The sequence below is a fragment of the Pantherophis guttatus genome, chromosome 2 (genome assembly GCF_059756535.1).
Source record: "Pantherophis guttatus breed Tessera chromosome 2, ASM5975653v1, whole genome shotgun sequence".
Lineage (NCBI taxonomy): Eukaryota > Metazoa > Chordata > Lepidosauria > Squamata > Colubridae > Pantherophis > Pantherophis guttatus.
Window position 1 is genome coordinate 280,665 of NC_142064.1, and position 27,677 is coordinate 308,341.

The following is a 27,677-nucleotide window of genomic DNA, read 5'->3' on the forward strand; positions in this document are numbered from 1 at the left end:
AACGCAACCACTTGTTTATTGGACCCGTGTCCCTCCTGGTTAGTGCTGGCTTCTCAGGAGGTGACACGAGGCTGGTTCCAGGGGATTATAAATGCTTCGTTGGGTGAGGGTGTCTTTCCTGCCGCCTTGAAAGAGGCGGTGGTGAGGCCTCTCCTCAAGAAGCCATCCCTGGACCCGGCAATGTTGGTAAATTATCGTCCGGTCTCCAACCTTCGTTTTGTGGCGAAGGTTGTTGAGAGTGTGGTCGCGAAACAGCTCCCCCAGCACCTGGATGAAACGACGTATCTGGATCCGTTCCAGTCGGGCTTCAGGCCCGGGTACAGCACGGAAATGGCATTGGTCGCGTTGGTTGATGATCTCTGGAGGGCTCAGGACAGGGGGTGCTCCTCTGTCCTGGTCCTGTTAGATCTCTCAGCGGCTTTTGATACCATCAACCATGGTATCATGCTGCACCGGTTGGAAGAGTTAGGGGTGGGAGGCACTGTGTTGCGGTGGTTCTCCTCCTTTCTCTCTGACCGGTTGCAGTCTGTGTTGACAGGGGGACAGAGGTCGACCCCGAGGCCCCTCATATGTGGGGTGCCGAAAGGGTCGGTCCTCTCACCTCTCCTGTTCAACATTTATGTGAAGCCGCTGGGTGAGATCATCCGTGGTTTCGGGGTGGAGTACCATCAGTACGCTGACGACACCCAGCTGTACATCTCCACCCCGGATCACCCCAACGATGCCCTTGAAGTGATGTCCCGGTGCCTGGAGGCCGTATGGATCTGGATGGGGAGGAACAGGCTCAGGCTCAACCCATCCAAGACCGAGTGGCTGTGGTTTCCGACGTCCCGATAGTCAGTTGACGCCATCTCTGACTATTGGGGGCGAATCATTGGTCCCCACGGAGAGGGCTCGCAACTTGGGCGTCCTCCTGGATTCACGGCTGTCTTTAGAAGAGCACTTGACGGCCGTGACCGGGAAGATTTTTTATCAGGTTCGCCTGATTCGCCAGTTGCGTCCCTTTCTGGATCGGGACTCGTTACGCACGGTCACTCATGCCCTCGTCACCTCCCGCCTGGACTATTGTAATGCTCTCTACATGGGGCTCCCCTTGAGGAGCACCCGGAGGCTCCAACTGGCGCAGAGTGCGGCCGCGCGGGTGGTAATGGGAGCGTCATGGCGCTCCCATGTGACACCTCTCCTGCGCGAGCTGCACTGGCTCCTGGTGGTCTTCCAGGTGCGCTTCAAGGTTTTGGTTACCACCTTTAAAGCGCTCCATGGCTTAGGACCTGGTTATCTACGGGACCGCCTACTACCACCAATAGCCTCCCACCGGCCAGTACGCTCTCATAGAGAGGGACTCCTCCGGGTGCCGTCAGCCAAACAATGTCGGCTGGCGACCCCTAGGGGGAGAGCCTTCTCTGTGGGGGCACCTACCGTCTGGAATGAGCTCCCCCCAGAGATACGGAGGATTCCGGATCTGCGCACCTTCCGCCGCGCTGTGAAGACTCTTTTATTCCATCAAGCAGGCTTGGCCTAATCTCCTCCCTCTTTTAATATGTAAATTTTAATCTGTTCTTAAATTATTGGGGTGTTTTAATTTGTCTGGGCCAAAATGATTTAATTTGATTTTAACTGGTTTTTTAATTTTTTTGTATTTATGTATTTTATTGCTTGGCTGTTCACCGCCCTGAGTCCTTCGGGAGTAGGGCGGTATACAAATCAAATAAATTAAACTAAACTAAACTAAACTTGCACATTGGAGCTCCCATGTAACACCTCTCCTGCGCGAGCTGCACTGGCTCCCGGTGGTCTTCCGAGTGCGCTTCAAGGTTTTGGTTACCACCTTTAAAGCGCTCCATGGCTTAGGACCTGGTTATCTATGGGACCGCCTGCTACCACCAATAGCCTCCCACCGGCCAGTACGCTCCCATAGAGAGGGGCTCCTCCGGGTGCCGTCAGCCAAACAATGTCGACTGGCGGCCCCTAGGGGGAGAGCCTTCTCTGTGGGGGCACCTACGATCTGGAACGAGCTCCCCCCAGAGATAACGGAGGATCCCGGATCTTCGCACCTTCCGTCGCGCGCTCAAAATGTTTTTATTTCATCAAGCTGGCCTGGCCTAAATCATCCCCTCTTTTAAATTTAAATTTTAAACATAAATTTTAATCTGTTTAAATATGGGGTATTTTAAAATTCAGCCTAAATTATTTAATTCGTTTTAATTTATTTTAAATTTTGTATTCCTGTGTTTTATCTTCTGGCTGTTCACCGCCCTGAGTCCTTCGGGAGAAGGGTGGTATAGAAATTTAATAAAATAATATATATATGGGGCAAAAAAGTATTTAGTCAGCCACCCCAATTGTCCAAGTTCTCCCACTTAAAAAGATGAGAGAGGCCTGTAATTGTCATCATAGGTAGACCTCAACTATGAGAGACAAAATGAGAAAACAAATCCAGACAATCACACTGTCTGATTTGGAAAGAATTTATTTGCAAATTATGGTGGAAAATAAGTATTTGGTCACCTACAAACAAGCAAGATTTCTGGCTCTCACAGACCTGTAACTTCTTCTTTAAGAGGCTTCTCTGTCCTCCACTCCTTACCTGTATTAATGGCACCTGTTTGAACTTGTTATCAGTATAAAAGACACCTGTCCACAACCTCGAACAGTTACACTCCAAACTCCACTATGGTGAAGACCAAAGAGCTGTTGAAGGACACCAGAAACAAAATTGTAGACCTGCACCAGGCTGGGAAGACTGAATCTGCAATAGGCAAGCAGCTTGGTGTGAAGAAATCAACTGTGGGAGCAATAATTAGAAAATGGAAGACATACAAGACCACTGATATCTCTCTCGATCTGGGGCTCCACGCAAGATCTCACCCTGTGGGGTCAAAATGATCACAAGAAAGGTGAGCAAAAATCCCAGAACCATACGGGGGGAGCTAGTGAATGACCTGCAGAGAGCTGGGACCAACGTTAACAAAGGCTACCATCAGTAACACACTATATCGCCAGGGACTCAGATCCTGCAGTGCCAGACGTGTCCCCCTGCTTAAGCCAGTACATGTCCGGGGCCGTATGAAGTTTGCTAGACAGCATTTGGATAATCCAGAAGAGGATTGGGAGAATGTCATATGGTCAGATGAAACCAAAGTAGAACTGTTTGGTAGAAACACAACTCATCGTGTTTGGAGGAGAGAGAATGCTGAGTTGCATCCAAAGAACACCATACCTACTTTGAAGCATGGGGGTGGCAACATCATGCTTTGGGGCTGTTTCTCTGCAAAGGGACCAGGACGACTGATCCGTGTACAGGAAAGAATGAATGGGGACATGTATCGTGAGATTTTGAGTGCAAACGTCCTTCCATCAGCAAGGGCATTGAAGATAAAACGTGGCTGGGTCTTTCAGCATGACAATGATCCCAAACACACCGCCCGGGCAACGAAGGAGTGGCTTCGTAAGAAGCATTTCAAGGTCCTGGAGTGGCCTAGCCAGTCTACAGATCTCAACCCCATAGAAAACCTTTGGAGGGAGTTGAAAGTCCGTGTTGCCCAGCGACAGCCCCAAAACATTACTGCTCTAGAGGAGATCTGCATGGAGGAATGGGCCAACATACCAGCAACGGTGTGTGCCAACCTTGTGAAGACTTACAGAAAACGTTTGACCTCTCTCATTGCCGACAAAGGATATATAACAAAGAATTGAGATGAACTTTTGATATTGACCAAATACTTATTTTCCACCATAATTTGCAAATAAATTCTTTCCAAATCAGACAATGTGATTGTCTGGATTTGTTTTCTCATTTTGTCTCTCATAGTTGAGGTCTACCTATGATGACAATTACAGGCCTCTCTCATCTTTTTAAGTGGGAGAACTTGCACAATTGGTGGTTGACTAAATACTTCTTTGCCCCACTGTATGTGCTAGTCGTTCCCAACTCTAGGGGGCAGTGCTCATCTCCATTTCAAAGCTGAAGAGCCAGCGCTGTCTGAAGATGTCTCCGTGGTCATGTGGCTGGCAGGACTAAACACCAAAGGTGCACGGAACGCTGTTACCTTCCCACCAAAGGTCCCTATTTTTCTACTTGCATTTTTTTACGTGCTTTCGAACTGCTAGGTTGGCAGAAGACACCAGGAGGAACTAATTATTTATTAACATTCATGAAAGATGTTTATGAGGCTTCCTTGACTCCAGATGACTCTGAGTAACAGTAGAAATAAACACAAGAAAGGAAAACCAATCACTCACAAAGAGGGTGCTTAATTCAGAAGGAAAATTGCATTCTCTACATACAACCACTAGATCCTGCCGCAGCTGTTCCCCATCCTAGCCCAAAGTTTGGGGAGGAAAACAGAACTTAAGGGCTTGTCTAGAGAAGAGAGGAGTGGGAATATTTGGGCCTCTCGAGGGCAGGAGAGTGGCAGAAAAGGCCCCTTCCTGGATCCCAGCAGTGGTTGTCTTATGGATGGTACCTGGAGCGTCCCACCTAACAACCCAGGCAGGCAGAAACCATGGGAGACAGGCAGTCCCTTCTGCAGGAGCCAGGGCCTATGCCAGGGCTCTAGATATGGCAATTGGCACCTGAAACCTGACTGTATCAGAAGACAGCGGCACAGACTGCTACCCGAGGCTGTGCATCCTGCATCCCGCCAGGCTGGGTTAGCAACATGATTTTTAATTGGATGTTTTAAATTTTTGGGGTTTTAAATTAAGCCAAATTTATTTAATACTTTTAAATTATTTTAAATTGATGTTTATTCTGTTTTTAAATAGGCTGTACACCGCCCTCAGTCCTTCGGGAGAAGGGCGGTATAGAAATAAAATTATATTATTATTATTATTATTATTATTATTATTATTATTATTATTATTATTATTATTATAGATCTTCAGAGAGGCTGAATGGCCCTCTACAGGATTGAATGAGATGACCTCTTAAGATACATTCCAACTCTTATGATTCACACTTCTTCTCTATCCAAATTGTTCTGGGCACCATTTGCATTTTAGGAAGAATGCTGGCAAGGTGGAGCAGGAAGTAGGACTATCAAGAGAAAGCTGTGGAAGAGACTGGCCAGGAGCCAAGAGATTCTCTGTCCCTGGAGATGTTGAGGTGGAGCCATTACTGTGCTGGGCAGGTGGTTGGACTAGATGGTCTCCAAGACCTTTGTCATACCCAGAGGACATGGGAAAGGCTACCTTGCTCAAATGGAGTGGTTTAATCCCAAGGCCTGCAGCGCGGTCCAGAGGTGGGAGATGCAAAAGGCTGCTGAGGTCTTTCTGCACTCCAACAGCCAAGTCCTACTTGGGGCTGGACATCTGGTGGCTGCCAGCCGATTGGTTCGACAACCATCTTTTGCCCAATCTGCTTATTCTGGTGAGGCCAGCAACTACCATCTGCCTGGAGCCCAGGCAGCCAATGCTCAGAGAGTGAGGTGGCTGCTGCTCCCTCTCTGCCAGGGGCTCAGCTGTTGCCAGCTTCCTTCAAGACCTGTAGAGCGAGGGAACCCTTCAGTCCTCCCCGTCTCTAATGGGGGTGGGGGCAGCTCTGGAGTGGGGAATGTGCTCATCTACTCGACTCTTTCCCTGGTCCTGTGAGCCGGGGTCGTTGCCATTCTGAGTCTGAGGTACCTTCCCACAGAGGGCTTACATTCCAACAAGAGACTGGCTGGGGGATGCCCACATTCTGGGACTGTCCTGGACAGCCTGACTGTCCGACGTCTGCTGTTTCTCCAGGTGCCCAGAGCTGCCCATTTGGCCGCCTTGCGGATACGCCTGCCAACAGGCCACATGCCCACGGCTGGAGCCGGCTGGTAGTAGGACGGGCGCCTGGTAGGAGGAGTTGTCCAGCTCCCTCCGAGACCGTCTCCAGTTGGCACGCAGCCTCCGGACTCTGACGGGGAGCCACCCCGGGAAGGGGTGACGAGAGGCACCGTTTCCCCCCACGGCCCCTCTTGGCACCTTCCGGGACAGCCCGCCTTCCTCCCCCGCGGGATGGGAGCTGCTTGCACGCTTTCCTCCGTTCCGCCGAGGCCTCCGGCGGCCGGCCTCTGATCCCGGTCGCGGCGCTGCGGTGGGGCGCTCGCTGCCCTCCTTCCCCGGGCGGCGGGCTCGGCGACGCCCTGCAGGGGGGCCGAATCTGGCCGGGGAGCCGCGGGGCAGGGCTGTGGCGAAAGGATCCGCCGGGGGCCAGGCAGTTGCTTCGCTGCCGGGCCCGCCGCGAGCGCGCCTGAAGCCCCGGGGCCTTCCCTGAAGCGCGGAGGCACCGTCCGGCTCGGCTCGGCTCTGCGGAACCGAGGGCGGCCGGGACGATCGGACAAAGGCAACAGCGCCGCGGACGGCCCGCCTCACCCGGGCTGCTGGTGCCCGAGGAAGCCGAGGGAGGCGCCAGGGGGCGCTGGCCGCCCACCTCTCCTCCTGGCGCGGGCAAGGCATCCGGGGGGAGGGACGGGGGGCGGCTGGGGCGGCCTCTTCGGGGGGAGCGCGGGACAGCCCGTCTCGCAGAGGGATCCGGCGGAGCCGAGTCGAGTCGAGTCGAGCAGGCGAGCGAGCGCATTCCTTCAGCCGCCCCCGGCCACCCCCATGGCCCCGCTGCCGCCGCCGCTGCTGCTGCTGCTGCTGGCTGCCTCGGCGACTCTCGCTCCCCACGCCATCCCGGCGGCGGGAGCCAACGGTAGCGCGCCAGCCCCGACCGTCCTGACGGTGGCCATGGTGCTGCCCAAGGACAACCCCAGCTACCCCTGGGCGCTGCCGCGCGTGGGCCCCGCCGTGGACCTGGCCCTGGAAGCGCTGGAGCCGGCGCTGCGGGCCGCCGGGCTGGCGGTGGAGAAGGTGATCGCCACGTCCGAGCTGAACGGCGTCTGCTCCGAGTCGGTGGCGCCGCTCAAGGCCGTGGACCTGAAGCTTTACCACAACCCGGACGTGCTGCTGGGGCCGGGCTGCGTGTACCCGGCGGCCGCCGTGGGCCGCTTCGCCTCGCACTGGAGCCTGCCGCTGCTCACCGCCGGCGCCGTGGCCGCCGACTTCAGCCGCAAGCAGGAGCACTACAGCACCATGGTGCGCGTCGGGCCGTCCGCCCCCAAGCTGGGCGCCTTCGTGGCCCACCTGCACGGGCACTTCAACTGGAGCTCGCGCGCCGCGCTGCTCTACGTGGACCGCAAGACCGACGACCGCCCCTTCTACTTCACCATCGAGGGCGTCTACGAGGAGCTGCGCCGCGCCAGCCTGGTCGTCGGCTACCACATCTACGCGCCCCGCGACAACGGCAGCGCCGCCGGCGACGAAGCGGGGGGCCCGGACGCGGCCGTCCAGTTCATCCGCGCTAACGGGCGAGGTGAGAGCCGGGGCGGGGGGCGGCACCGGAGCGCAGCGCGATCGCGGGCGGGACTGGCCATTCCTCCTCCCGCGGAGAGCTTGACCTCCGTGCCAGCGGCAGGGCCGGCTGGGGCGGGCGCCAGTCCTCCTGCCGAAGGCCCGGACCTTCCTTCGACGGGGCTTGGGACGCGGGCGGAGGGGCGGCGCGGGGGCGAGGCCGCCCGGCCAACAGCCGGTCGGCGCCAGCTGTTCCCTGCGCGTCGCCGCCCGGCCCGGGAGGCACCTATCGATCCGTCGGCCTGCTGCAGCTGCGCCCCTCCATCTTGGCGGCCGCTGCCGCTGCCGCTGGAGCTGCTTTGTCATTGGGGCGGGCAGGAAGCCGCCGGGGACGGCCCGGTGGAAAACCTGGCAACCGCCACGGCCGGCCTGTCTGCGCGACCGGCTCCATCTTTCCGGGAGGAGGCCCGGACGGGCTCGTCCGCCGCCGGATCTGCAGGCCAGCTCGGCGGGCCAACTGGACGCCCCAGAGGCAGAGGCTCCGAGCCCCGTTGCTGTCGGGCACGTAGGCGCCGCAGACTGGCGAGGGCCCCGGCGGACGTCAGGGTTATAATGGCCCCGAAAGGCTGGGGAGGGAGAGCAGGGAGGTGCGGTTGGTGGTCCCTGCGGCTCCGGAGGGCTGGGGCGGCTTTCAGACTCCCCCATAGGCGCCGCCTTCCATCAGAAATAGGAATCTTCCACAAGGTGGATCTGCGGACAAGGACCAGCAGGGTCCGGAGCCCCCAGGAGGTTGCCCTTTGCAGGAAGGACCAGGGAACTGTGGATTTTAATCCTGGCTTCATTGTTTTTACAAATTACTCAAAGTGATGGACATAAACAACACATCTTCCCCTTCCCATTTTTCTGCACAACAACCCTGTCATGTGGGTTGTCCAGAGAGAGGAGGGGCTTTGATGGACAATGGGAAGAAGGAGGGTAGATTGCAATGCTACAATTAGGGATTGTACTTTAATTTAGCCACCTGATCTCCTCCTTCCCATTTCCCACCACCATCTCACAACTTTGTTACCCTGCAACAGGGGCCTTTCCACTCTAACACAGCAACTTCCACCTCCGGAGGACATCCAACTTCCCCTCGTCCTGTTGGGAGAGTCCATCCAGCAATAGTTTTCCTTCTGTCAGCTGTTCCATCGGTTCTACTGCTTTCCCAAGAACCTCTGGTTGCCCTTCAGTACCTCACTAAACTCTCAGCCTTTGGTCAAAAACTGCTGCATCTGTTGTGCTTCCAGATATACCTTCACTTGGTGGCCCCGTTTGCAGCTGTGCAGCTGTGCTTTCCTACCTGAAACAAAGAGACTTTCCCCAAGCAGAAGCATGCCCAAGGGCCCCTGCCCTCCTCTCGCCTGTTCTTGTATCTTTGGCCTCCCCCCCCCCCCCCCAATCCACTCCAATCCTCTAGGAGAAAATTCTTTCAGATGAATTCAGGATGTTACTCAACTTTTCCCAAAATTAATTTCAGGTTCTTTGGTGATCAGCATTCACTGAAGCATAACTCTAACCAATTCAAGGACACTGTGTGTGTTGTGGGCAAGTATGAAAATAGACACATACACACCCATAACATACCGTACATAACCTCACTTCCTCCTTTCTGACATGTTTAGCCCTTCTGGTCTAAATTCCCTGCATCTATTCATTGCTTCATAAGGTCGCATCGGTGTCCTTTGGCTGCGTTGAACCCTCGTCCCCCTTTTCCTCACTGTTTCACAGATCCACATTCCTTTCTTTTCCTAACCCTAACCCTAGCCCATTCACACACACCCCACATCCCAAATCTTCCGAGGGCTTCTTCCAATGGGGCCATCAATGTTGGCTTCTGTTGTCCATTGTGGCTTTGGTCAAGCAAGGCTTTACATGGCCCTGGTTAGTAACATACAGGAAGCATAGACTAGGTGACCAGCCTTAGTGGCATCCAGGCCACAGGCCCAAATTGAGTCCATTGTCACATGTGCACCCAAGCCCACTTCTAGTCCAAACATGCTCATGCTCATGTTATCCTAGGCAACCCAAGGTCTGTAACAAGCCAAGATATGTTACCTACATCTTAGCAGCTTGGAGGAAAGTACCCTTGCCGACAGTGCTGTACCTGAAATGAGCTGATAGGAATTTATTCGCAAATTTAAAGGGTCGCGTCACGGGTCATTGATATTTGCAGAACATACTGACCCTGCGGACTGAACAATACCGGACTGAAGTGACCAATAGAAAATGTACAAATTAAGGAGATCCAGGAAATGGCAGCTTAGCTTAACAAGTCAATCAGCCCCAGGATTCAGAGTTCAGAAAGGCAGGTGCTGGGAAGCATCCAGGACAGAACAAAGAAGCATGTGAGAGAAGACAGGTGCCTAAAGACTTTCCACAGTAGATGTTTCACCTGGTTTCTGAATTGTCTCATCCTCATCTGCATCGGCACAAGACTTTGGGCCATAAACCACTGAGGCTGGGCTCACGTATCACTTCATTTAGGACTCAAGGAGAGAACGCGACCAGCTGAGCACAGCACACAAAGGCAGCTCCTCAGAGGTTCACTCACTGGATCAAGGGGAAATCAGGCTAGGATTTTCTGCCTGGGGCTTCCCTTGGCTCAGCTGGACGTGGGGGTGGGCTCTCTTCCCCAGGCCCCCTTATGTCAACAGTCGGGCCTCCTAGGGGCTGCATGAATCGTGGGGAGCTGCGACAGCAAGCAGGGAACTGAACTGATTGGCAGCCCCAAATCATTTAGGGAGGACCAACCAAATGGGGGGGGGGGAGTGCGGGCCCCGACTGGCCAGGAAAGGCCTTTTGGAATTGGAGTGGAGCTTAATGGAAACAGTGACCTAGTGTGTGGCTGTGGCAAAGAGACAACACTGCCAACATCACACTGTGCTTTTATACAGCGCGTGGGGTGTGGGGCGCCCTTAGAAGGTTGTGTACAGTTCTATCCACACAGCTGAAGAAATGAAGGAAGGCAAGCCAGGAGCAACCAGATCTTAATGCTGGGGATGCACTGGGAGCTTAGAGAGAGGCTGAGAAAAGGATTCTGCCAACTTCTACACAAGGAGAATAAGCAGCTTGTATTGCAGCTCAAAATGTTACAATTTTGTGCGGGTGTGAGTGTGTGTAATAGCAAAGGTGGGGAGGTGTGTGAGGCTGATCTGTGGAAGATGCCTTTGAAATGGCTTTCCAATGGGGTTGGGTGACATCATGGCCCTCCAGGGTTCCTGGTAGCAGCTGCTGATCCCCTCCCACTCTGCTGATCCCAGGAGCCTGATCCAGCCTTTCTTTGTCCATTTCATAAAGGGAACTGGGAGTTTCTGGGATGTCTTCTTCCTTGAGGCCTTTGAGGTCTTCTGGCTGGGAAGTGCCAAAGACCAAGGCAATTGCAAGTACTGTCACTCTCTCTGCCCATCCCTGTCTCATAAATGGAGCCAGGGAGGAAGAGAAGACGCCCTGGCAGCATCTCAAGCCCCTTCTCTTGACTCTGCAGACAGAATCCAGGCTTGAGGGCTGCAAGTGGGGACAGGAGCGAGCATGGATCTGACTCCCCATTCCCAGCCCCTCCCTGATATGAGAAAGGAGGGAGGGAAGAAGCCTTGTCTTTCAGCTCCAGGGGTTCCCCTTTCCTGCTTGACTGAAGCAATGGCTAGGCAGAAGGGAGATGGCCAATGGGAGCAAATTCAGGGAGGAACATATGAAGGGTTAGTAGCCAGGGGAACAGACTGCCACAGGCCGAGTGGTGAGTTCTTCGTTAGAGAGCTTCCAACAGACGCTGGGCGGCCGTCGGTCAGACCTCCCGATTTGAGCAGAGGTTGGATTCTGTGGCTGTGGTTACATGGTGATTCCATAACTCCTGAGTTCTTTTAAGGAGCTGAGCTTTCATGCCCTGGATCTGAATCTTAGACCTGAGAAGCCATTAATAGGACAATGGCAGAGCTTCCTTCAGGTCACCTGGGTGCCCCCTCCCCATAGGTGGCAGAGCAGGGAACAGAACAGCTGAGCTCAGGAAAAGTCTGGGAGCCCCTCCCACCCCCGGCACTAGGAAAGAGCCCCTGGATCTAACAGGTGTTTCAGAAGAGGGCCCTTTGGTGGGGAAGACTGCAGAACCTAGGCAGGGAGCAGCAACAGGAACCCTTGATCTCAAGGTAGGGCAAATAACCAATGACCATAGAGAGCTTTGAAGTGGTTCACTGATTTGTAACCATGCCATGTGCTCTTAAAGAAGACAAAAGTTTACAGCTGAGGGAGCAATTTATTAAGTTGGCTTCCACGCATTACATTGTCTTTTTCTGAACAAACAAGAGTCAATTCAGGAGAAGAGCCCAGTCCTACCTTGAACACATGTTGTGTCCAGCTTGCTTCTTTCTCTGGGAATTTGCACAGGGCAGTTTTTTCTAACCCTTGTAGAGCTGGTGCTCCTTATTGCGGTGCCGTCTTGCTCTCGTGAAGCTCTCGACACCAGCTGATTCTGCTGTTCCTCACTTCGGCTAATGGCTGCCGATTTGGGGGGGGGTTCACGGAGGCCATCCTGGTTTGGGTCTAGGACTGTTCGTCTCGTACCCTTGGCTGCCCCTAGTTCTCCACCAGCATTCCTCCCCTCTGCGATTCTCCACTGGCTATTCTCAGCTGACACAACTCCACTGATTCGCCTTGGGCAATGGGCCACAGCCACTCGGTCCTGTGTGCTTCGGAACGGCCGGAGGCCTCGTCCTGGGTTTTTCGACACTCGGGACAGTTAGCACACAACAAATCGGCTACAGGGGGTGGAAGTAAGGAATTCTTTAGAATTAATAGAAATCCAGCAAAATGAGAGAGGTGTACAAGAGTTTGCCAAAATGCCTCCCTCCCTCTCTCCCCCCCCGCCTCCTCTCTCCCGCCCACCTTTGGAGTATGGATAAAGAGTTGCCCTAAAGCGTGGAATTCTGCGATTTGATTCCTGATGATAAATCCTGATCATTCCTCATCAGGATTCTGAAGATGATGATGAAGATGATGATGATGATGATGAGAGTGGAAGGGAGGAATTCTTTAGAGTTAATAGAAATCCAGCAAAAGGAGAGAGGTGTACAAGAGTTTGCCAAAATGCCTCCCTCCCCCCCTCTTCCCCCCACCTCCTCTTCCCCCCCTTTGGAGTATGGATAAAGTACTCCCTTTCACCCCTCTCCTCCTCCTCCTCCTCCTCCTCCTCCTCCTCCTCCTCCTCCTCCTCTTGTTCAGAATCCTGATGAAGAATCATGATTGATCATCAGGAATCAAATCGCAGAATTCCATGCTTTAGGGCAACTCTTTATCCGTACTCCAAAGGGGGGGGGGAGAGGGAAGGCAGGTGGGGGAAGAGAGAGGGAGGGAGGAAGGAAGGCATTTTGGCAAACTCTGGTACTTGCCCCAGTCACGAGCTTTTCCTGAATGCGTGATTTGCCCGAGGGGACAAAGAAGGCATAGCAAAGATGGAGTCCCCTTTCATCCTGATAGGAACTCTCTTGCTGACTGAAGCAGGCTCGCTTCACACATTTAGGATGTTGGCTTAGAGATCCAAGATGGCTCCCTCTGGAGCAGCCGGTCAAAAGTCCCTGGCTTGAGTCCAGATTCCCCGTGGCTCAATGGCTCAGACTTGACCTCACGCCCTTCCTCCTGACAGCCATTTGACTCTTCGGCTGCTCTGGCAGATGCTTGGCTTCCTTTTTCTAAAATCTCTCCGGTTGTAAGGGAGGGTAGCTGGCTCTTGGTCTGCTGGGCTTGTTTGACTAAGATAGCCATGCTTCCTTGCCCTGCACCATGGAGTCTGCGCGCACCTGGCTCCAAGGAAGTTCAGAGCGGAAGCTGGATTCAGCCAGAGGCCCTACCCTCACCCATTGCATGAAATCACAATGCCAGCGGCTTGCCACGGGCTTCCTTTATTGTGAGTAATGCAGTTGCACTTTGCAAGCTGTGGTTTTGAAGTATAAACTAGAAAATCGGATTGTTCGGATAACCATGTTTAACAAAAACTGGAGTTTAGTGCATGCCAAGTAGTTGCGGTCTCTCCTTATTTCAGCCACAACTGTCCAGGCGGCTGTTTCATGTACACTACTTCAGCACATTCAGATCTACTAAGGTGGGTGGTAAATTTTCCCGCACATCCTGGGGTGCCCATTTCCTGGCAGGACTTTTCCCATTTCTTCAGATGCAACTCAAGAGCTGTCATTTCTCTCCCCGCAGTTCCAGGAATGGTGCCTCCTATGCAGAGGACTTAGTCCCAGGTGCAGCTCAGCTGATGTCCAGCCCCACCTTCTCTCCTAATACCTGCCACCCTGGCACAGAGCCAGGCCCACCTCTGCCTTCCCTGGAGAAGGGCAGACAATTTTGCGACCTTGGGGGCAGGGCATCTTGTCCAGAACCCGACCTGTTCAGTCCTACCACTGCAAGGAGGCTGAAAACAGCCCCTCTTGGTTGGAATTCCCACCCCTCCATAGGTGGCGTTTATGCTAGCAGCCAGAGAGAATCTTGGTAGCTGAGGGTTGAGCTGTGGTGCTCCCTGAGCTTCTTTTCTTGAACATGTTGACGTTGCATTCTTAGAAAAGCAGAAACCCAGGCCCATCCCACCCCCGCCTCCTGAGATTCATACTACAGGTCCCATCCTCACAACCAGGCTGGCTGGGCTGAGTGCTCGAGGGGGAAACGCTGTTGGGAACCCCAGTTCTGAGCTTGGAGGGGAACCAGAGTAGGAGGCTCCCCCAAGGCTTTCCTTCCCAGGGAGAAGGGCTTCCAGGAGGGCAAATGTCTGCCTCTGGAATGCCAATCCTGGTTGGCAAAAACTGCTCAGCCATCCATATGCCCTTCCTTGTGGGCAATATTTGTTTATTCCACTGTCATAAACAGCATTTATGAGCCGTAGTGGCACAGTGGTTAGAATGCAGTACTGCAGGCCTGCTGCCTGCCTGCAATTTGACAGTTCGAATCTCACCAGCTCAGGGGTGAAATGCTACCGGTTCGGACTGGTTCAGTCAAACCGGTAGCGATGGCGGCGGGTGGTTCAGAGAACTGGTAACGACGGTAGCACAAGGCTCTGCCCACCAGCCCGGTCATCATTACTTCCTGGTTTTAACCCAGAAGTAACTTGTTTTTTACCCCCTGCATGTGCGGCGCATGCAATTCTGAACCAGTAGAGGTAAGTAGATTTCACCCCTGCACCAGCTCAAGGCTGACTCAGCCTTCCATCCTTCCGAGATGGGTAAAATGAGGACCCAGATTGTTGGGGGCAAGAGACTATAAACCGCTTAGAGAGGCCTGGGAAGCACTGGGAAGCGTATATAAGTCTAAGTGCTATTGTGATTGCTCTTTGCAGAAGAGACTTAAAACCTCATTGCTGAATAATATAATAGCTAACCAAGGTTAAAACTAACCTAGTTTAGCATGTCTTTTGGGTTTTCCTGGGCTGGTTGAGTATATTGTGTGAACGTGGCCCAAATGGCTGGGTTATTCGAGGGTGCATTTCTCCCCAGTTAATCTGCTCATCCCATCAGACCTGGCCAGGGGTTCCGTCTTGCAGGGAGCCCCACTAGGCAGGACAAGGAGACATCCTTCTCTGCTGTGTGCCCACCTTATGGGGCATTCCCCCACCCTATGAGGTCAGCTCTATCCCTTATTTCCCAGAGATCCCTCAAGACCTGGCTTTGTCATCCAGTCTGCGGGCCTTGGGGGACTGGTCAGATTTCGGGGTGCCCCTCGTGTGTGTGTTTTTTTTTAAAAAAAGAAACTTTTTTTTTTCCAAATCATTTTTTATTTTAAAACAAAAAAACAAAAATAAAACATACAAACATCATTCATTCAATCAAGTACAGACAGTACATCGGTCAGTTTGCATCCCTAGTGCCCTCTCCTCTCTTCACAATATCACTACATATCCAAAATTTATTCTTATATAAAATATATCAGTTGTATCATCATTTAAAGTAGATAATAAAAATTGGGTCGATAATAAAAAATGGTGATATGTAAGTAAATGTTGAAAGAAACATTTTTAATGTAACTGTGTTAGATCTGTTTACTGTTTTACATGTTTTTGCTATATGCTGCCCAGGGATGCTTCTTGTGAGATGGGCAACTAGGTAGGTAGGTAGGTAGGTAGGTAGGTAGGTAGATGACAGACAGACAGAGGCATAGACTCTGTAAGTGGCAGTTGCACACTTCCCTGGAGATCACTATCCTCTTTCACTGAGGATTGTCCTTGTGTTCATGACTCCATTAGGTCGTGTTATGTAATTTTATTTTTATCCTGGAAATCACATTTGCCCTCCAGAGTCCTCAAAAGCCAGGTTTTGCTGCTTGGACTCTGCAGAGCAGAATTACCAGTATGCCAGGTTTCCCTTTCACACCCAGTACAAAAGATAAGTCTTCACAAGTGTTTCAGTGTTCAGGTGTGCAACCTGGCAGAAGAGATCTCCAGGCCCCAGGGACCCAAAAATAGGGACAGCGGCCCGGCCAGGAGCAGGAAACAGGCAGGGGAGCCTTCTAACTGCAATGGTGGGGGGGGGGGATGTAGGGAGGTGATCCCAGCCTGATCAAATGGGGTCCTTATTGCACCAGAGGGCAGGACAAGAAGCAATGGGTGGAAGCTGCTTAAAGAGAGATCCAGCTTACAAATAAGGAGAATTTTCTGGACAGTGAGAACCATTAATCAGTGCTTGCCTCCCAGAGTTGTGAGTGCTCCATTACTGGAGGTTGTCAAAAGTAGACTGGACAACCCTTTCACTGGGATCGTATGTAAGGCCTCCTGCCTTGAACAGAGGTTGGATTAGAAAACCTCCAAGGTTCCTTTCAGCCCACCGGTTCTATCTTCTAGACCCCGGGGGGGGGGTCGGGGGGCGGCGTCCTGGCGCTGCCGCTCGCGATGTAAGGAAAACGCCTTCCCGCTTCCGTGGAGGGGCCCGGCGCGGCTCCCTCCTGCCGGAAACCGCCGGCTGCCTCAGCCGTTGGCTGCGCTACTTCGAGGGCGGCGGCTCGGACGGGGAGACGCCTTTGCGGGGCCCGAGCTCCTCTCTCCCCGCCACCTGGGCGGCCCGGCCAGGCGTGCAGGACTACAGGCCTCCCGCACGGGGCCGGGTGTGCGGCACGCTCCCTCGTTCGCCGGCTTCTCAGACTGGGCGCTGCCGTCGCGGAGTTCAGCCCCTGCGCAGCGCCGCCCCGGACTGCCTTTGACCGACGGGTCCCAGCCCACCCAAGCAGGGTCCCGCCGGCACCGAGCTTCTCCGCCACGCCCCGACTGGCTTTTCTCCAGCCTTCCGCGAAAATGCCCGGTTTGCCTTGCGTCAGGGAAAGCGGGGAAGTGGGCTTGTGGCAAGGAGACCCGGGTGCGCCCAGCCAGCTTTGTGCAACGGTTGCTAAAACAAACTCAGTTGAATTTGCGCAAAGAGCGACGAGGGGATGGCGCTGCGTTCCCCCTCCCCACCGAAAGCAGGTCAGTGTGCTTTGAAGTAACAGAGTATAAGCTCCGTTAAGGCGCCCGCTCTGTTTGCACACATTTGTGTTTCACGTGAACCGCTAATGGTGAGATTTTGTTTGGTAGCTTCGTCTGGGAATCCCCCTCCCCTCCTGTGTGGCTCCCAGAATCTTGGGTGGACTTTGGTAGGTGGTTCCCTAAAATGTGGTCTAAAACTCCATGAGGGTCAGTGGCTGGGTGTGGGTGTCTACAGAGGATTAATTGCCTGAGGCCAGACAGCCCTTGGCCATCAGTTTTGCCACTCCAGCCCAGAGGGGAGCTGAGAGAGGGCAGAGGAGCTTTGATGGGTGGACAGCAGAGAGACTCCTAGAATGACTGACTCCACAAGGCTGGCAAATCCAGCTCATATTTTGCATCCATGGCCACAAAGGAGCTGGTGCAGAGTGGCCTCACTCTGAATTCCAGCCAGTTGAGCTGAAAAAGCATTAAAACCAGAGAAAGCAAGTGGGCACTTACCAGGACCTCCTCAGCCGTACAGCCACATTTTCCTGTGTTTGGCAGCTATGAGCTGGGGATCTTAAGAAAATATAGGAGCCTTCCATAGAGCCAGGAAGGGCTGGCTTTTCTCCCTTGCCTTGGGCCACGCCAGTAGTTGAGTCCTTCCTGCTAGAACAGGAGGCCTGCTAGGCTCGCCTTTTAGCCCTTCAAGGCTTTGGATGAAGACCATGCCAGTGTGCCAGTGCATTGGCTGGTTTACCAGTGCACTCTGCCTGAGAGTGACGTGGGGATTGGCACCCATGGCTCTGCTAAGCTTGCTTGCTTGGGCTGAATCTCAGGGCCAGTTCTAAGGCTCTCCTTTGAGGGGAGGCTGGCTGCGTGGGGCAGATCCAACCCATTGGATAAGTTTTGGGTGTGGCACATGAGTACAACGCAGTTGCCAGATTACTGCAATGATTTAAGTATTGTGTGAACTGTTGTGGCTACCAGACCTAAAAAGAGGAAGCAGAAAAACTGCAGGAAAGGGGATTGACACTGTGGAGAAAAAGACCTCCTGTGGAGAGCATGGCAAAGACCATGGAGAAACTGGAAGGGAATACATTTTGCCCTGCCTTTACTGTTAGGCACCCTGCGGGCTTGTCCCAGGAACTGTGTGATGGGCAATGCCAGTTAAAAAGGAAGGACAGCCTCCGTTCTGTTGCACATGGTCAGTCTGTGGAATCTGCCCCCGTAGGAATAATGATCCCCCCCAACTCAGTAGTTTTGGAGAAGGCCTTCAGCAGGGAGCTTCTGTGTCTCCAAAGAGCTTGAGGTTCAGGAGAAGGTCAGGGTCAGGAGAAGGTCCAGCAGCTGGTTTTCCAGGGTGACCACCCCAGATGCTTCTGGTGGTTCATAAATAGACCAAGACACAGTTCCTTCTCCATATTGGCCCTGGAGATGAACAGTCTTCAAGACTGTTTTTTTCCATCCCCTTGAAACTCTTGTGGTTTTTCAGAAAGAGACAAGCCAGTTTGATGGCAGACCCAGCGGGCCCAGGTTATGCAGAAGGAGGAAAGGCCAAGACAGTTTTTGCAGGGCCCTCTGAACTAAGAACTTGACCAATTGCCTAGGAAATCCAGGTCCTTTCTAGGTTGTTAAGGCTGCCTGGGAGATGACTTGTAGTTGGGGTCACTCTATGCTCCTAGCATCTTTCAGAGAGGGGATAACTAACCCGAACCTGACAGTTCTTGATAACCATCATCCTGTCTCCGACCATCCTCCAAACACCAGGACGTTGACAGAATTCCCGGGCCCGGAGAAGACATGTATAAATAAACAGATACTCCATGCCAGTGACTTTGCCCACAGGCATCATGTAGTAGATGCTAAGGAGGAGTTGGAAAGGCATACAGCACTGAGAGGCTTTGGGGCTGGATTCCTCCCTCTCCCTAAACACCAACCGGCTCTAGAGGAGGAAGGAGAACCATGGCAAGGCTACTCTTCCCCAGATACCAGGATCACTAGTGTTGAAGGCTGCTGAGAGATCAAGGAGAGCCGGGATGGGTGTGCCATCCTTTTGTGTGGATGGACTTCTCCCTCAATCAAGGATGAAGTCCAAGCCCTGGTATTGCCCCACAGGGCAGACCCGGTCAGGAAACAGGCCCCAGAAGCTGCACCCCGTCTCTGTTTATATAGGCTATAATAACAGTATCTCAGAGCCCTTGAGCTTTTCCCCCGCCCCCTTATACTAAAGAGAGTCTAGCAGGGGCATCTTTTAATTTCTGTCCTCCTGAGCTTAACTGATATTTTTGTAACAGCTGCCGCATAATTTGATCAAGGCTATCTCTGTACCTGGACCCAAGCACGCACCATCCTCCAGGAGGCCTTAGCTAGAATATTGATCTGATGCCCAAGTGGCCAAGGTCACCTCCTGGGGACTGTGCCCACTTCCTCAGGACTAATAGGCTCAAACTCTTCCCAGATAACCAAGTCAGGCCACCCGCAACTTGGGTGTCCTCCTGGATGCCTGGCTGTCGCTGGAAGATCATTTGACGGCTGTGACCAGGGGGGCTTTCGCGCAGGTTCGCCTGGTGCGCCAGTTGCACCCTTTCCTAGATCGAGATGCCCTTCGCACGGTCACCCATGCCGTGGTTACTTCTTGCTTGGATTACTGCAACTCCCTCTACATGGGGCTGCCCTTGAGGTGCACCCAGAGGCTCCAGCTGGTCCAAAATGCGGCCGCGCGGGTTGTTACGGGAGCTCCCCATTACTTCCGCGTAACACCTCTCCTACGCGAGCTGCATTGGTTACCAGTGGTCCTCCAGATCCACTTCAAGGTGCTGGTACTTACCTTTAAAACCCTATATGGCTTAGGTCCAGGGTATTTGCAGGACCATCTCCTACCCGCCTCCCACCATCCTGTCCGCTCTCACAGGGCTGCCCTCCTCAGGGTACTGTCGACCAGACAATGTCGGCTGGCGACGTCCAGGGGTAGAGCGTTCTCTGTGGGCACCCCTGCCCTCTGGAATGAGTTACCCACCGAACTCCGGACGGCCCCTGATCTACGCTCCTTCCGTCGAGGCCTAAATACTTGGCTGTTTCAACAACTGGGCTGAGTCTGATTCTTGGATTGTATTATTTATTTATTCTGTTTTAATTGGTTTTTAATTAGGATTTTCTATTATTGTATGTTTTTAATTTGTGTTCGCCGCCCTGAGTCCTTTGGGAGAAGGGCGGCATATAAATAAATGAAAATAAACGAACAAACAAACAAACTGCAGGACCCGCAGAGCCAATTCCTACTGGGAGCCAATTCTAGTGACTGTCGGAAAGATGCCTGGCCTGTTCCTCACAGCAGCCCTGCAGATGTTCCTTCAGGTCCCTTGCAACAGGGCTGCCGGTCAGCTCTCTGCAGCCAGGAAAGTTACCTTGGCTGCTCTTTTCACCTTCTCCTTAATAAAAGGCTCGGTCAGATTCATTCTCTGTCCTCAGGGGATTTCTCCAGTTTCCTCACTCAGAGCTTCTCCAAAATTCAGCGGAAGCTCTGGAGACCCCAGTCAGAGGCTGCCTAAGTTGGGTGGTCCCTCTCGTTCCAAGTGGTGGCTGAGCACCGCCAGCTCCACCCGAAGCCCAGCAGGTGCCTGTCGCGGACAAGGAGCTCCTTCCTTGCTGAGGCGGGGAGCAGCACCAGAGCACTCCAGAGTGATAGCAAGAGAGACAAGGGGGTGATGAGGACAGCCTCCCCCGTAGCCAGATCACAGCCATTTCCATAAGGCAAGAAACGGATCCAGAGTGGTGCTACTTCAGGGATGAAATCCAGCAGGTTCTAACAGGTTCTGGAGAACCGGTAGCAGAAATTTTGAGTAGTTCAGAAAACCGGCAAATACCACCTCTGGCTGGACCCAGAGTGGGGTGGGAATGGAGATTTTGCAATATCCTTCCCCCAGGAGGGAATGGAGATTTTGCAGTATCCTTCCTCTGGAGTGGGGTGGGAATGGAGATTTTGCAATATCCTTCCCCTGCCATGCCCACCAAGCCACGCCCACAGAACCTGTAGGGAAAAATTTTGGATTTCATCCCTGTGCTACGTCCACCATTTGTTGGGGCTTCAGAGGCCAGAATCAGGTCGTCTGCCTTCAAAGGAAAGAAGTGAATTGCTTGGTAGCTTAATTGCTCTACTTAATTGCTCCATGATTCCCCTGCTTGCAGTAAATTGCTTCTACTAAGATGATTATGTGCATCTCGTAAACTGTACAGTAAATTCTCCACATTTGCCTATGGAAACTTAACTGGCAATTTCTCACAGCTCGTCCAGCCTTAATCTTGTTGGGTCTTTGGGGCCTCTTCTTCCTCAAACCACCCTCCTTACAAGCACTGACGGTGTTACCTAGTTTGGGTAATCAAACATATGCAGGATTTTTCTTCTTTCTCTGGATATCTGCACTGGGCAGGCAAATCCAACAGGTTTTCTCCTTGTCAAGAACTTGAGTGGTCTTAACAGAATCACAGAGCTGGAAGGGACCTTGGAGATCTTCTAGTCCAACCCCCTGCTCAAGCAGGAGACCCTATACCATTCCAGACAAGTATCTGTCCACTCTCTTCTTAAAAACTTCCAGTGATGGAGCACCCACAGCTTCTGAAGGCAAAGCTCTTCCATTGATTGATTGTCCTCGCTGTCAGGAAATTCCTCCTTAATTCCAAGTTGCTGCCTAAATCAGTCTTCGATTGCTGCCTTTGTTTCTTCTTTGCTCATCTCTGATGCCCCTGTCCTTGCCAGCTCCTGAGCTCCTTTCAGCTGCCCCTCCAGCTGTGATACGCCCCTCCCCTCTTCTTCCTCTGACTCACCCCAGCTGCAGTCATGGGGGGGGGGAAGTAATAAATTGACCTTCTCTGTCCTCTTACCTGGTTTTCAGGGCTGCTAATCTAAAGAGGTGGGGCAGCTCTGTCATTTTCCATCTGAAACTGATCCAAGGGGTGTAATCCCCCCCCCCGTATCTTGGCCTTTTTGGGGGAACAGGAGAGGCAGGAGAACAGCCCAGGTGGAGTGATGGCTTCCTGGAAGTCCCCAAACTGCCATTACAAAAGCAAAACCAGAAGGGAGCTTTGGGGAAGGGGGAATCCCTGGACCAGTGGGGCAGGGTGTCTGGGGAGTTCCCTTTCCCTGCACATCCCAGGGGCTCTTCTTCCATTGAAGGCAGGTACTTGCTGCTGGGGGGAAACCCCACCCCTCTTTGAATACTCCTTGTGGCTCAGAATAACTATCTGCAGCAGCCAGAGGGCCCCTCTCTTAGGTGCTCCATTCCTAGAGAGGTCTGAGTGGCCCCTGCTAACCGCATGTGGCCGACCGTCCCCCCCTCGCCTCTTGGGAGGATTGTGATGTGCACCATGTGGGGAAAAACTCAGATTCGGGGGGGCGGGGTCCCCTCAAGGGCCTGTCGCTCTGCAGAAGCCCCTAAAAGGCTTGAGGCCTGGAGGAACAGTTCCCCCCCCCCATCCGCATTGTGCCCAGCAGCTGTGACCTTTGGCAAAAGGTTTGTTTGCACAAGCTCCCCTGTTGGTTGGTCAGTCCATCCGGGAAGATCAAGCAAAGCTGGGGCTTCTGGATGGTGGTTTTAGAAAATAGGGAGTTCCTGGCCCTGAAGACGCCTTCTGCCTGGGTTTCGGGTTCTTTCAAGATTTTGAAGATCCATTGCTACACTCTACTGTGAAAGCATTTTGTGTATGCTTTATCCCTCTCTGGATTTTTTTTTTATAAAATACAATATTATACAATATCAGGTCCTTTCATTTTTAAAAAAGTTTATTTGTGTTTATTGTAGCTGAGTATTGGATGTGGATCGTGCTTTGCTATGATAAATAACTCAGTGAAATGTCTCCAGCCCTAGATACATCAGTGAGGCCAAGTGGGGCTCAGCCCTGATATCTTTCCGTGGAACCCGGCTGGGGGTTTCATCATAGTACCCAACTCCCCTTTCTGGGGGAGGGGGCAAAGGTCCAGCTGTGGAGGGAGGCTGGCAGTCGGGGTCAACCACAGAAGAGGCCCCGATCCACATTTCTGCATGTGGCTCCATGCATGGGGGTTGTAGTCACGGCCATCCTTTGGCTGCCCAGGAGTGCACAGTCTTAGATGCCTGGGGCTGCACGGGGCATTTGAGTGCAAACAAAAAAGTTGGGAAGAAAGCAATAAATTTGTTTTATTTGATTTAAATGGAAGCAATTCACTAAATACAATTACATTTGATGCTTCCCACAGAGTACAAGGCCTCCCCGTTTCTAACCAGAAACATGACAACTGTAGCCATGGGAGGGAGGGAGGGAGGGAGGGTTCTGGGAGAGCACCAGCAGCAGACGGACAGGGAGAGCAGCTGACCAAATGGGGTTCCTCCTGCCCTTCTTCTCTTGGCAGTCATCTACCTCTGCGGCCCCCTGGAGATGCTGCACCAAGTCATGCGTCGAGCCCAGTCGGAGGGCATGACCCGCGGTGACTATGTCTTCTTCTACGTGGACGTTTTTGGAGAGAGCCTGCAAGGGGACGGGCACCAGGGGGCCGCCAAGCCCTGGCAGAGCAAGGAGGGCCAGGACTCGGGCACCTTGCGGGAGGCCTTCAAGGTCAGTCCAGAAGCCGGAGAAGAGAGCCGGCACCCTTGGACACTCAGGCGTGGGGAGGCAGCAAGGATGCCGAGGCTGCTGTCTTGGGGAAAGGAAGGGCCTCTCGAGGCCTTTCACGGTAGGGCCTGGGCTGGGCAGAGGGGAGCCCCACCAGCTGCTCTTCTGGGAGGCTGGCTCTACCCTCAAGGACAGTGGTTCAGAGTGTGGGTACATGTTGGTGGGTACATTGGTGGTCAGGCTGAAGCCTCTTCCTCCCCCCCCCTGTTCTTGGGCTCTCTCCCTGGGCCTGGGGCTTCTCTTGCTCAGAGGGGAAGGACTTTTTTTTTTTTTAATTGATTTATATGCCGCCCTTCTCCGGAGACTCAGGGCGGCTTACAATGTGCTCAGCAATAGCCTTCATCCTTTTGTATATTTATACAAAGTCAGCTTATTGCCCCCACAATCCGGGTCCTCCTTTCACCTACCTTTGAAAGGGTGGAAGGCTGAGTCAACCTTGAGCCTGGTGAGATTCGAACTTGCAGTAATTGCAGGCAGCTGGTCTTAATAACCAACTTAATAACAGGGTGCCTTAGACCACTGTACTACCAAGGCTCTTGTGGCTCTCATCCTCTAAGGAGGGAGCTGTGCGTGTCTCTTTCTGGCCGGGGCCTGGCAGGAACTCAACAGCTAGAAGAGCTGAGATGCCCGGTGTGGAGGGACCAGGGGGATGTGTCAGGGGGTCCCCTACTTGCTACCCAGTCCGTGCATAAACCTCGAGGAAGCCCCTTCCGGCGCCCCCTCTGCTTGCTGCAGAGCAGAAGAGAGAATCCTGGATCTCTTCTGAGGGGGCAGGAATTCAACCCCTTGCTGAGGGGGAGGGGGGAGGCCCTGCTGTGGGCAGAGCAGAGCAGAAGCCCCTGGAGAGCAGCCAGCTCCACACCTGGACTGCCTGAGTGCTTTTAGTCCCTGAGAGCCAGCCAGGCCAACTCTACCTGGCCAACATCTGCTTGCCTCAAAATGTGTGTGTGGGGAGGGGGGGTTGCAATGAAGCCAAACATCGCTGGAAGTGCAGACTGGCTTCCTTGCCCCTTCCTCTCAGCCCCTTCCAAATGCAGGCCTTGAGCATGGCAACAGCCTTTGCCCCCCCCCCCTCCCCCAAAAGAGGCTGAGGTTTTGCAAAAATGCTCAGGAGGAGCAGATGGGGAGGGGGAGAGGCAGGATGGGCAAGGCGGGGGAGGCCGGTGCCTCAGGCAAGGGGAGCCATAAGCAGCCCCCAGAGGTTGCAAAGCCTCCACCGGCTGGCCTTGCTGGCGAGGGCAGATGGGAGTCATTTTGCAGCCTGGTGTGAGATTTCCAGACAGCTACGTGCTGGAAGCGTGAGGGGTGTGTGTGTGTGTGTGTGTGTAAGAGAGAGAGAGAGATGGCAGAGAGGGAGAAGGCTGGTGCCTCACCTGCAGGGGCACATGGGCTCCTGTGTCCCTCAGCCAGTAGCTTTTCTTGCAGACGGTGCTGGTGATCACCTATCATGAGCCCCAGACTTTGGCGTACCGAAACTTCCAGAAGGAGGTGATCCTGCGGGCTCGGCAGGAGTATCAGGTGGAGCTCAGTGGTTCACTGGTAAGCCCCCCCCCCGCCCCTCTGGCACCCCTTCCCCCTCCGGGAGCTCCTAGCTGGGCAAGAGGAGTCCCCCACAGGCAACGCCTCTGACAGTGAGGGAAGTTGCCTGACAGCCGTCCAGGCCAAACCTCTCCGCACCCGCAGAACCTCTGGCAGGGAGAGCCAGGCGGGGGCTGGGCCAGCATAGGCGGCCTTTGGCCAAAGTGACTGGCTACATGGTGCGGCTTCACGGAGCCAAAGCCGATGGGATGGTTCTCAGCCTGCTCAGGGAAGTGCCCTATAGCAGGGCTGGCCTCGTCCTTCGCTGCTTTGGGAAAAGCACCCTCCGTCCCTCAGGGTCAGCCGGCCTGCTGTGGCTTTGCACCCAATGAGTAGCAGCTCCTTGTGGTACTTAGGGTTCGAGGTCAGCTCAGGTCATTCCCGGGCTTTCCGAGCATGGATTGAGGCACTGACACTGTAAGGTGCCAACTTTAAAGAGGCTCCGCCAGCTCCCTTTCTTGGTACTGGCTGAAGGGAGCAGAGAAACGCCTGGCTCTGGAGCTCCTTTCTTGATGCATTAAGGTAGCCGTGTCCTTAATCACTTGGTTTGGTGCAGCTGCTTTGAGGGCCTCCCCGAAGTCTGGGCCCCATTTTTGCTGGAGCTGTCACTGTGGGGCCCGACTGGCCAGGGGCCTGGAAGCAGCTGCAGCAACCCTTGAGAGCACTTGTCTGCATCAGGACCATCGCATCGACACTCCCTTGCTGTGCAGGGGCTCCCTTGAGCGAGTGCAGGAAATCAGATGGCCAGGAGGTTCAAAGGAGTGCACACACTCACACACTCATGGGAGGGGCAGAGAATCCCCTCTCCAAAGTTGTCTAATCTTGTCCAGCCCCTCACCAGCTGGTGCCTTTCCAACAGTTTGTGCCAGATCCCCCCAGCCTGTTTCCCCCTTCTTCCTCTCCCGAGGATTGTCTAAAGGTTTCTATCCTTCTCGCCCCCTTGGGTGTGATGGCCTCTGCTAGGTTCAGGGGGAGGCAGACGGCTTGTGTGTGATGGCCATCCCAGGTTGCACTCGAGAGCTTTTCAGATGGGCCAGTCAGACACCACCCCCAATCTGTGAGCATAAAAATTCAGAGAACGAATGGGACTCTTCCCCACCCAAGGTGCCCCTTGGTGGAGGTCTCAAGAGGGGGATCCAGAGAGTTTCACTGTCTTCTTTGAGGGGGGACACTCAGCTGGCAAGGGAAGCCATGCATGTGGGGGTGGGAAGGTCTTTCTTGGCCTCCTTGGCCTATGCTTGCAGCGAGCTTTACAGATGTACAGATTAACAGAGTTGGAAGGGACCTTGTAGGTCATCTAGTCGAACCCCCCACCCAAGCAGGAGACCCTACACCATTTCTGACAGATGGCAGTCCAATCTCTTCTTGAAAGTCTCCAGGGATGAAACTCCCACAAATTCTGAGTAGAGGACTTTGAAAACCCCCTCTGGGGGGACCCCACAAGCTCTGGGTTGCCTAGAGGAGGGAGGCCACAGGGGAACCTCTTTGGGACCCCTACAGCCTGCCAAGGCCAACTCGGGGGGGGGGGGGTAGAGAGGGCAGGGAACTCACGTTCATCCAGGCAGCCAGTAGCCTGAGTGGCTGGGCAGAAGCAGGAGGGGTATATGTGTGTCACGCCCGTCCTCTCAGGTTGAGGGCAGGGGTCTCAGCCCAAACTCCTACCTGGAGATGGCCCAGGAATTACTAGCTACCATCAGCCATGCTGGCCCACGGCTACCCTGGTTCAAAGCAGGGCTGTGTGCGGTTTCTGCTCTGAGGGCTGTTCCTCACTGGGCATCTGGAGCTGCCCCCAAGATAAGCTTCACTATGCCCATCTTAGTTGGCATTGGGGGGGGGAGTGTTCTTCCTGAAAAAGCACCAGCCCTGCCCTCTTGAGCTACTTGCAAGGAGAAGCAGCCTGCCCCCCCACTACTGCCCAGGTAAGTGGCACCTCCTAGGGAGAGGTGTTTGGCCTGGAAGCCCTCTGGAAGAACAGCCCCCCCCTCCACTCCTAAGACCTGCACTGAAGGGTGGGAGGAAGTTGGGGGCAGTGTTGCTTGCCTTGCTGAATTGATGCCCTTGAACCTGGGGCAGGGAGGTCCCATCGGGATTCTCAGTGGGGGGGGGGTGTTTGTACATTCCCCTTCTGCAAGAGGCAAGTGTGAGTAATTAACCTTTTCCTTCATTGTGGGGGGGGGGGAGGAAAGCAGCAGGGGCCCCTTTCACCAGGCTGTGGAAGCAATTCTGGGTGCAGACAGGAAACCGGCGGCCACCTCCCACGCACATCCTGCCCCTTCCCCATGGGGTTGCTCCTATTTTTAAGCTCCCCCTCCTCACTTTCTGTGCAGTTTCCCAGGAACCCACAGACAGGCAGAAAAAGGCATTAAGGAGAGTGGGGGGCTGTATTCCCACCTCTCCCTTCATTGTTCACTGAGCAAGTGTTCCCTGATTGGCTGTTCACCTGCTGACCAATCCGCTGGCTGAATAGGCGGGCCTGCTTATTCGCAGGCCCCCAAGCACAGAGGCGTCTGCAGGACCTGCTGGCTGCATTCAGTCCCCTGAGGGGCTTTCAGCAGTGGAACCCCCCTCGCCCTGCTGCCTTCCGACCCTTCTACAGCGAAAGCCAAAGCAGATTAACCGAATTGGACAGATTAACAGAGTTGGAAGGGACCTTGTAGGTCATCTAGTCCAACCCCCCACCCAAGTAGGAGACCCTACA

At 53.8% G+C, this 27,677-nt stretch overlaps 1 protein-coding gene across 1 annotated transcript in view; it reads left to right on the plus strand.

Moving 5' to 3' along the window:
* Positions 1–5,970: 5,970 nt before the first annotated feature.
* The window catches only part of NPR2 (natriuretic peptide receptor 2), a 33,022-nt gene continuing 11,315 nt past the window's right edge, over positions 5,971–27,677 (plus strand). Inside the window, exons 1-3 of the mRNA XM_034441884.3 lie at positions 5,971–7,327; positions 23,142–23,344; positions 24,827–24,940. Coding sequence (XP_034297775.2) covers positions 6,577–7,327; positions 23,142–23,344; positions 24,827–24,940 — 1,068 coding nt within the window. The 5' untranslated portion in view covers positions 5,971–6,576. The remainder of the gene's footprint in view (positions 7,328–23,141; positions 23,345–24,826; positions 24,941–27,677) is intronic.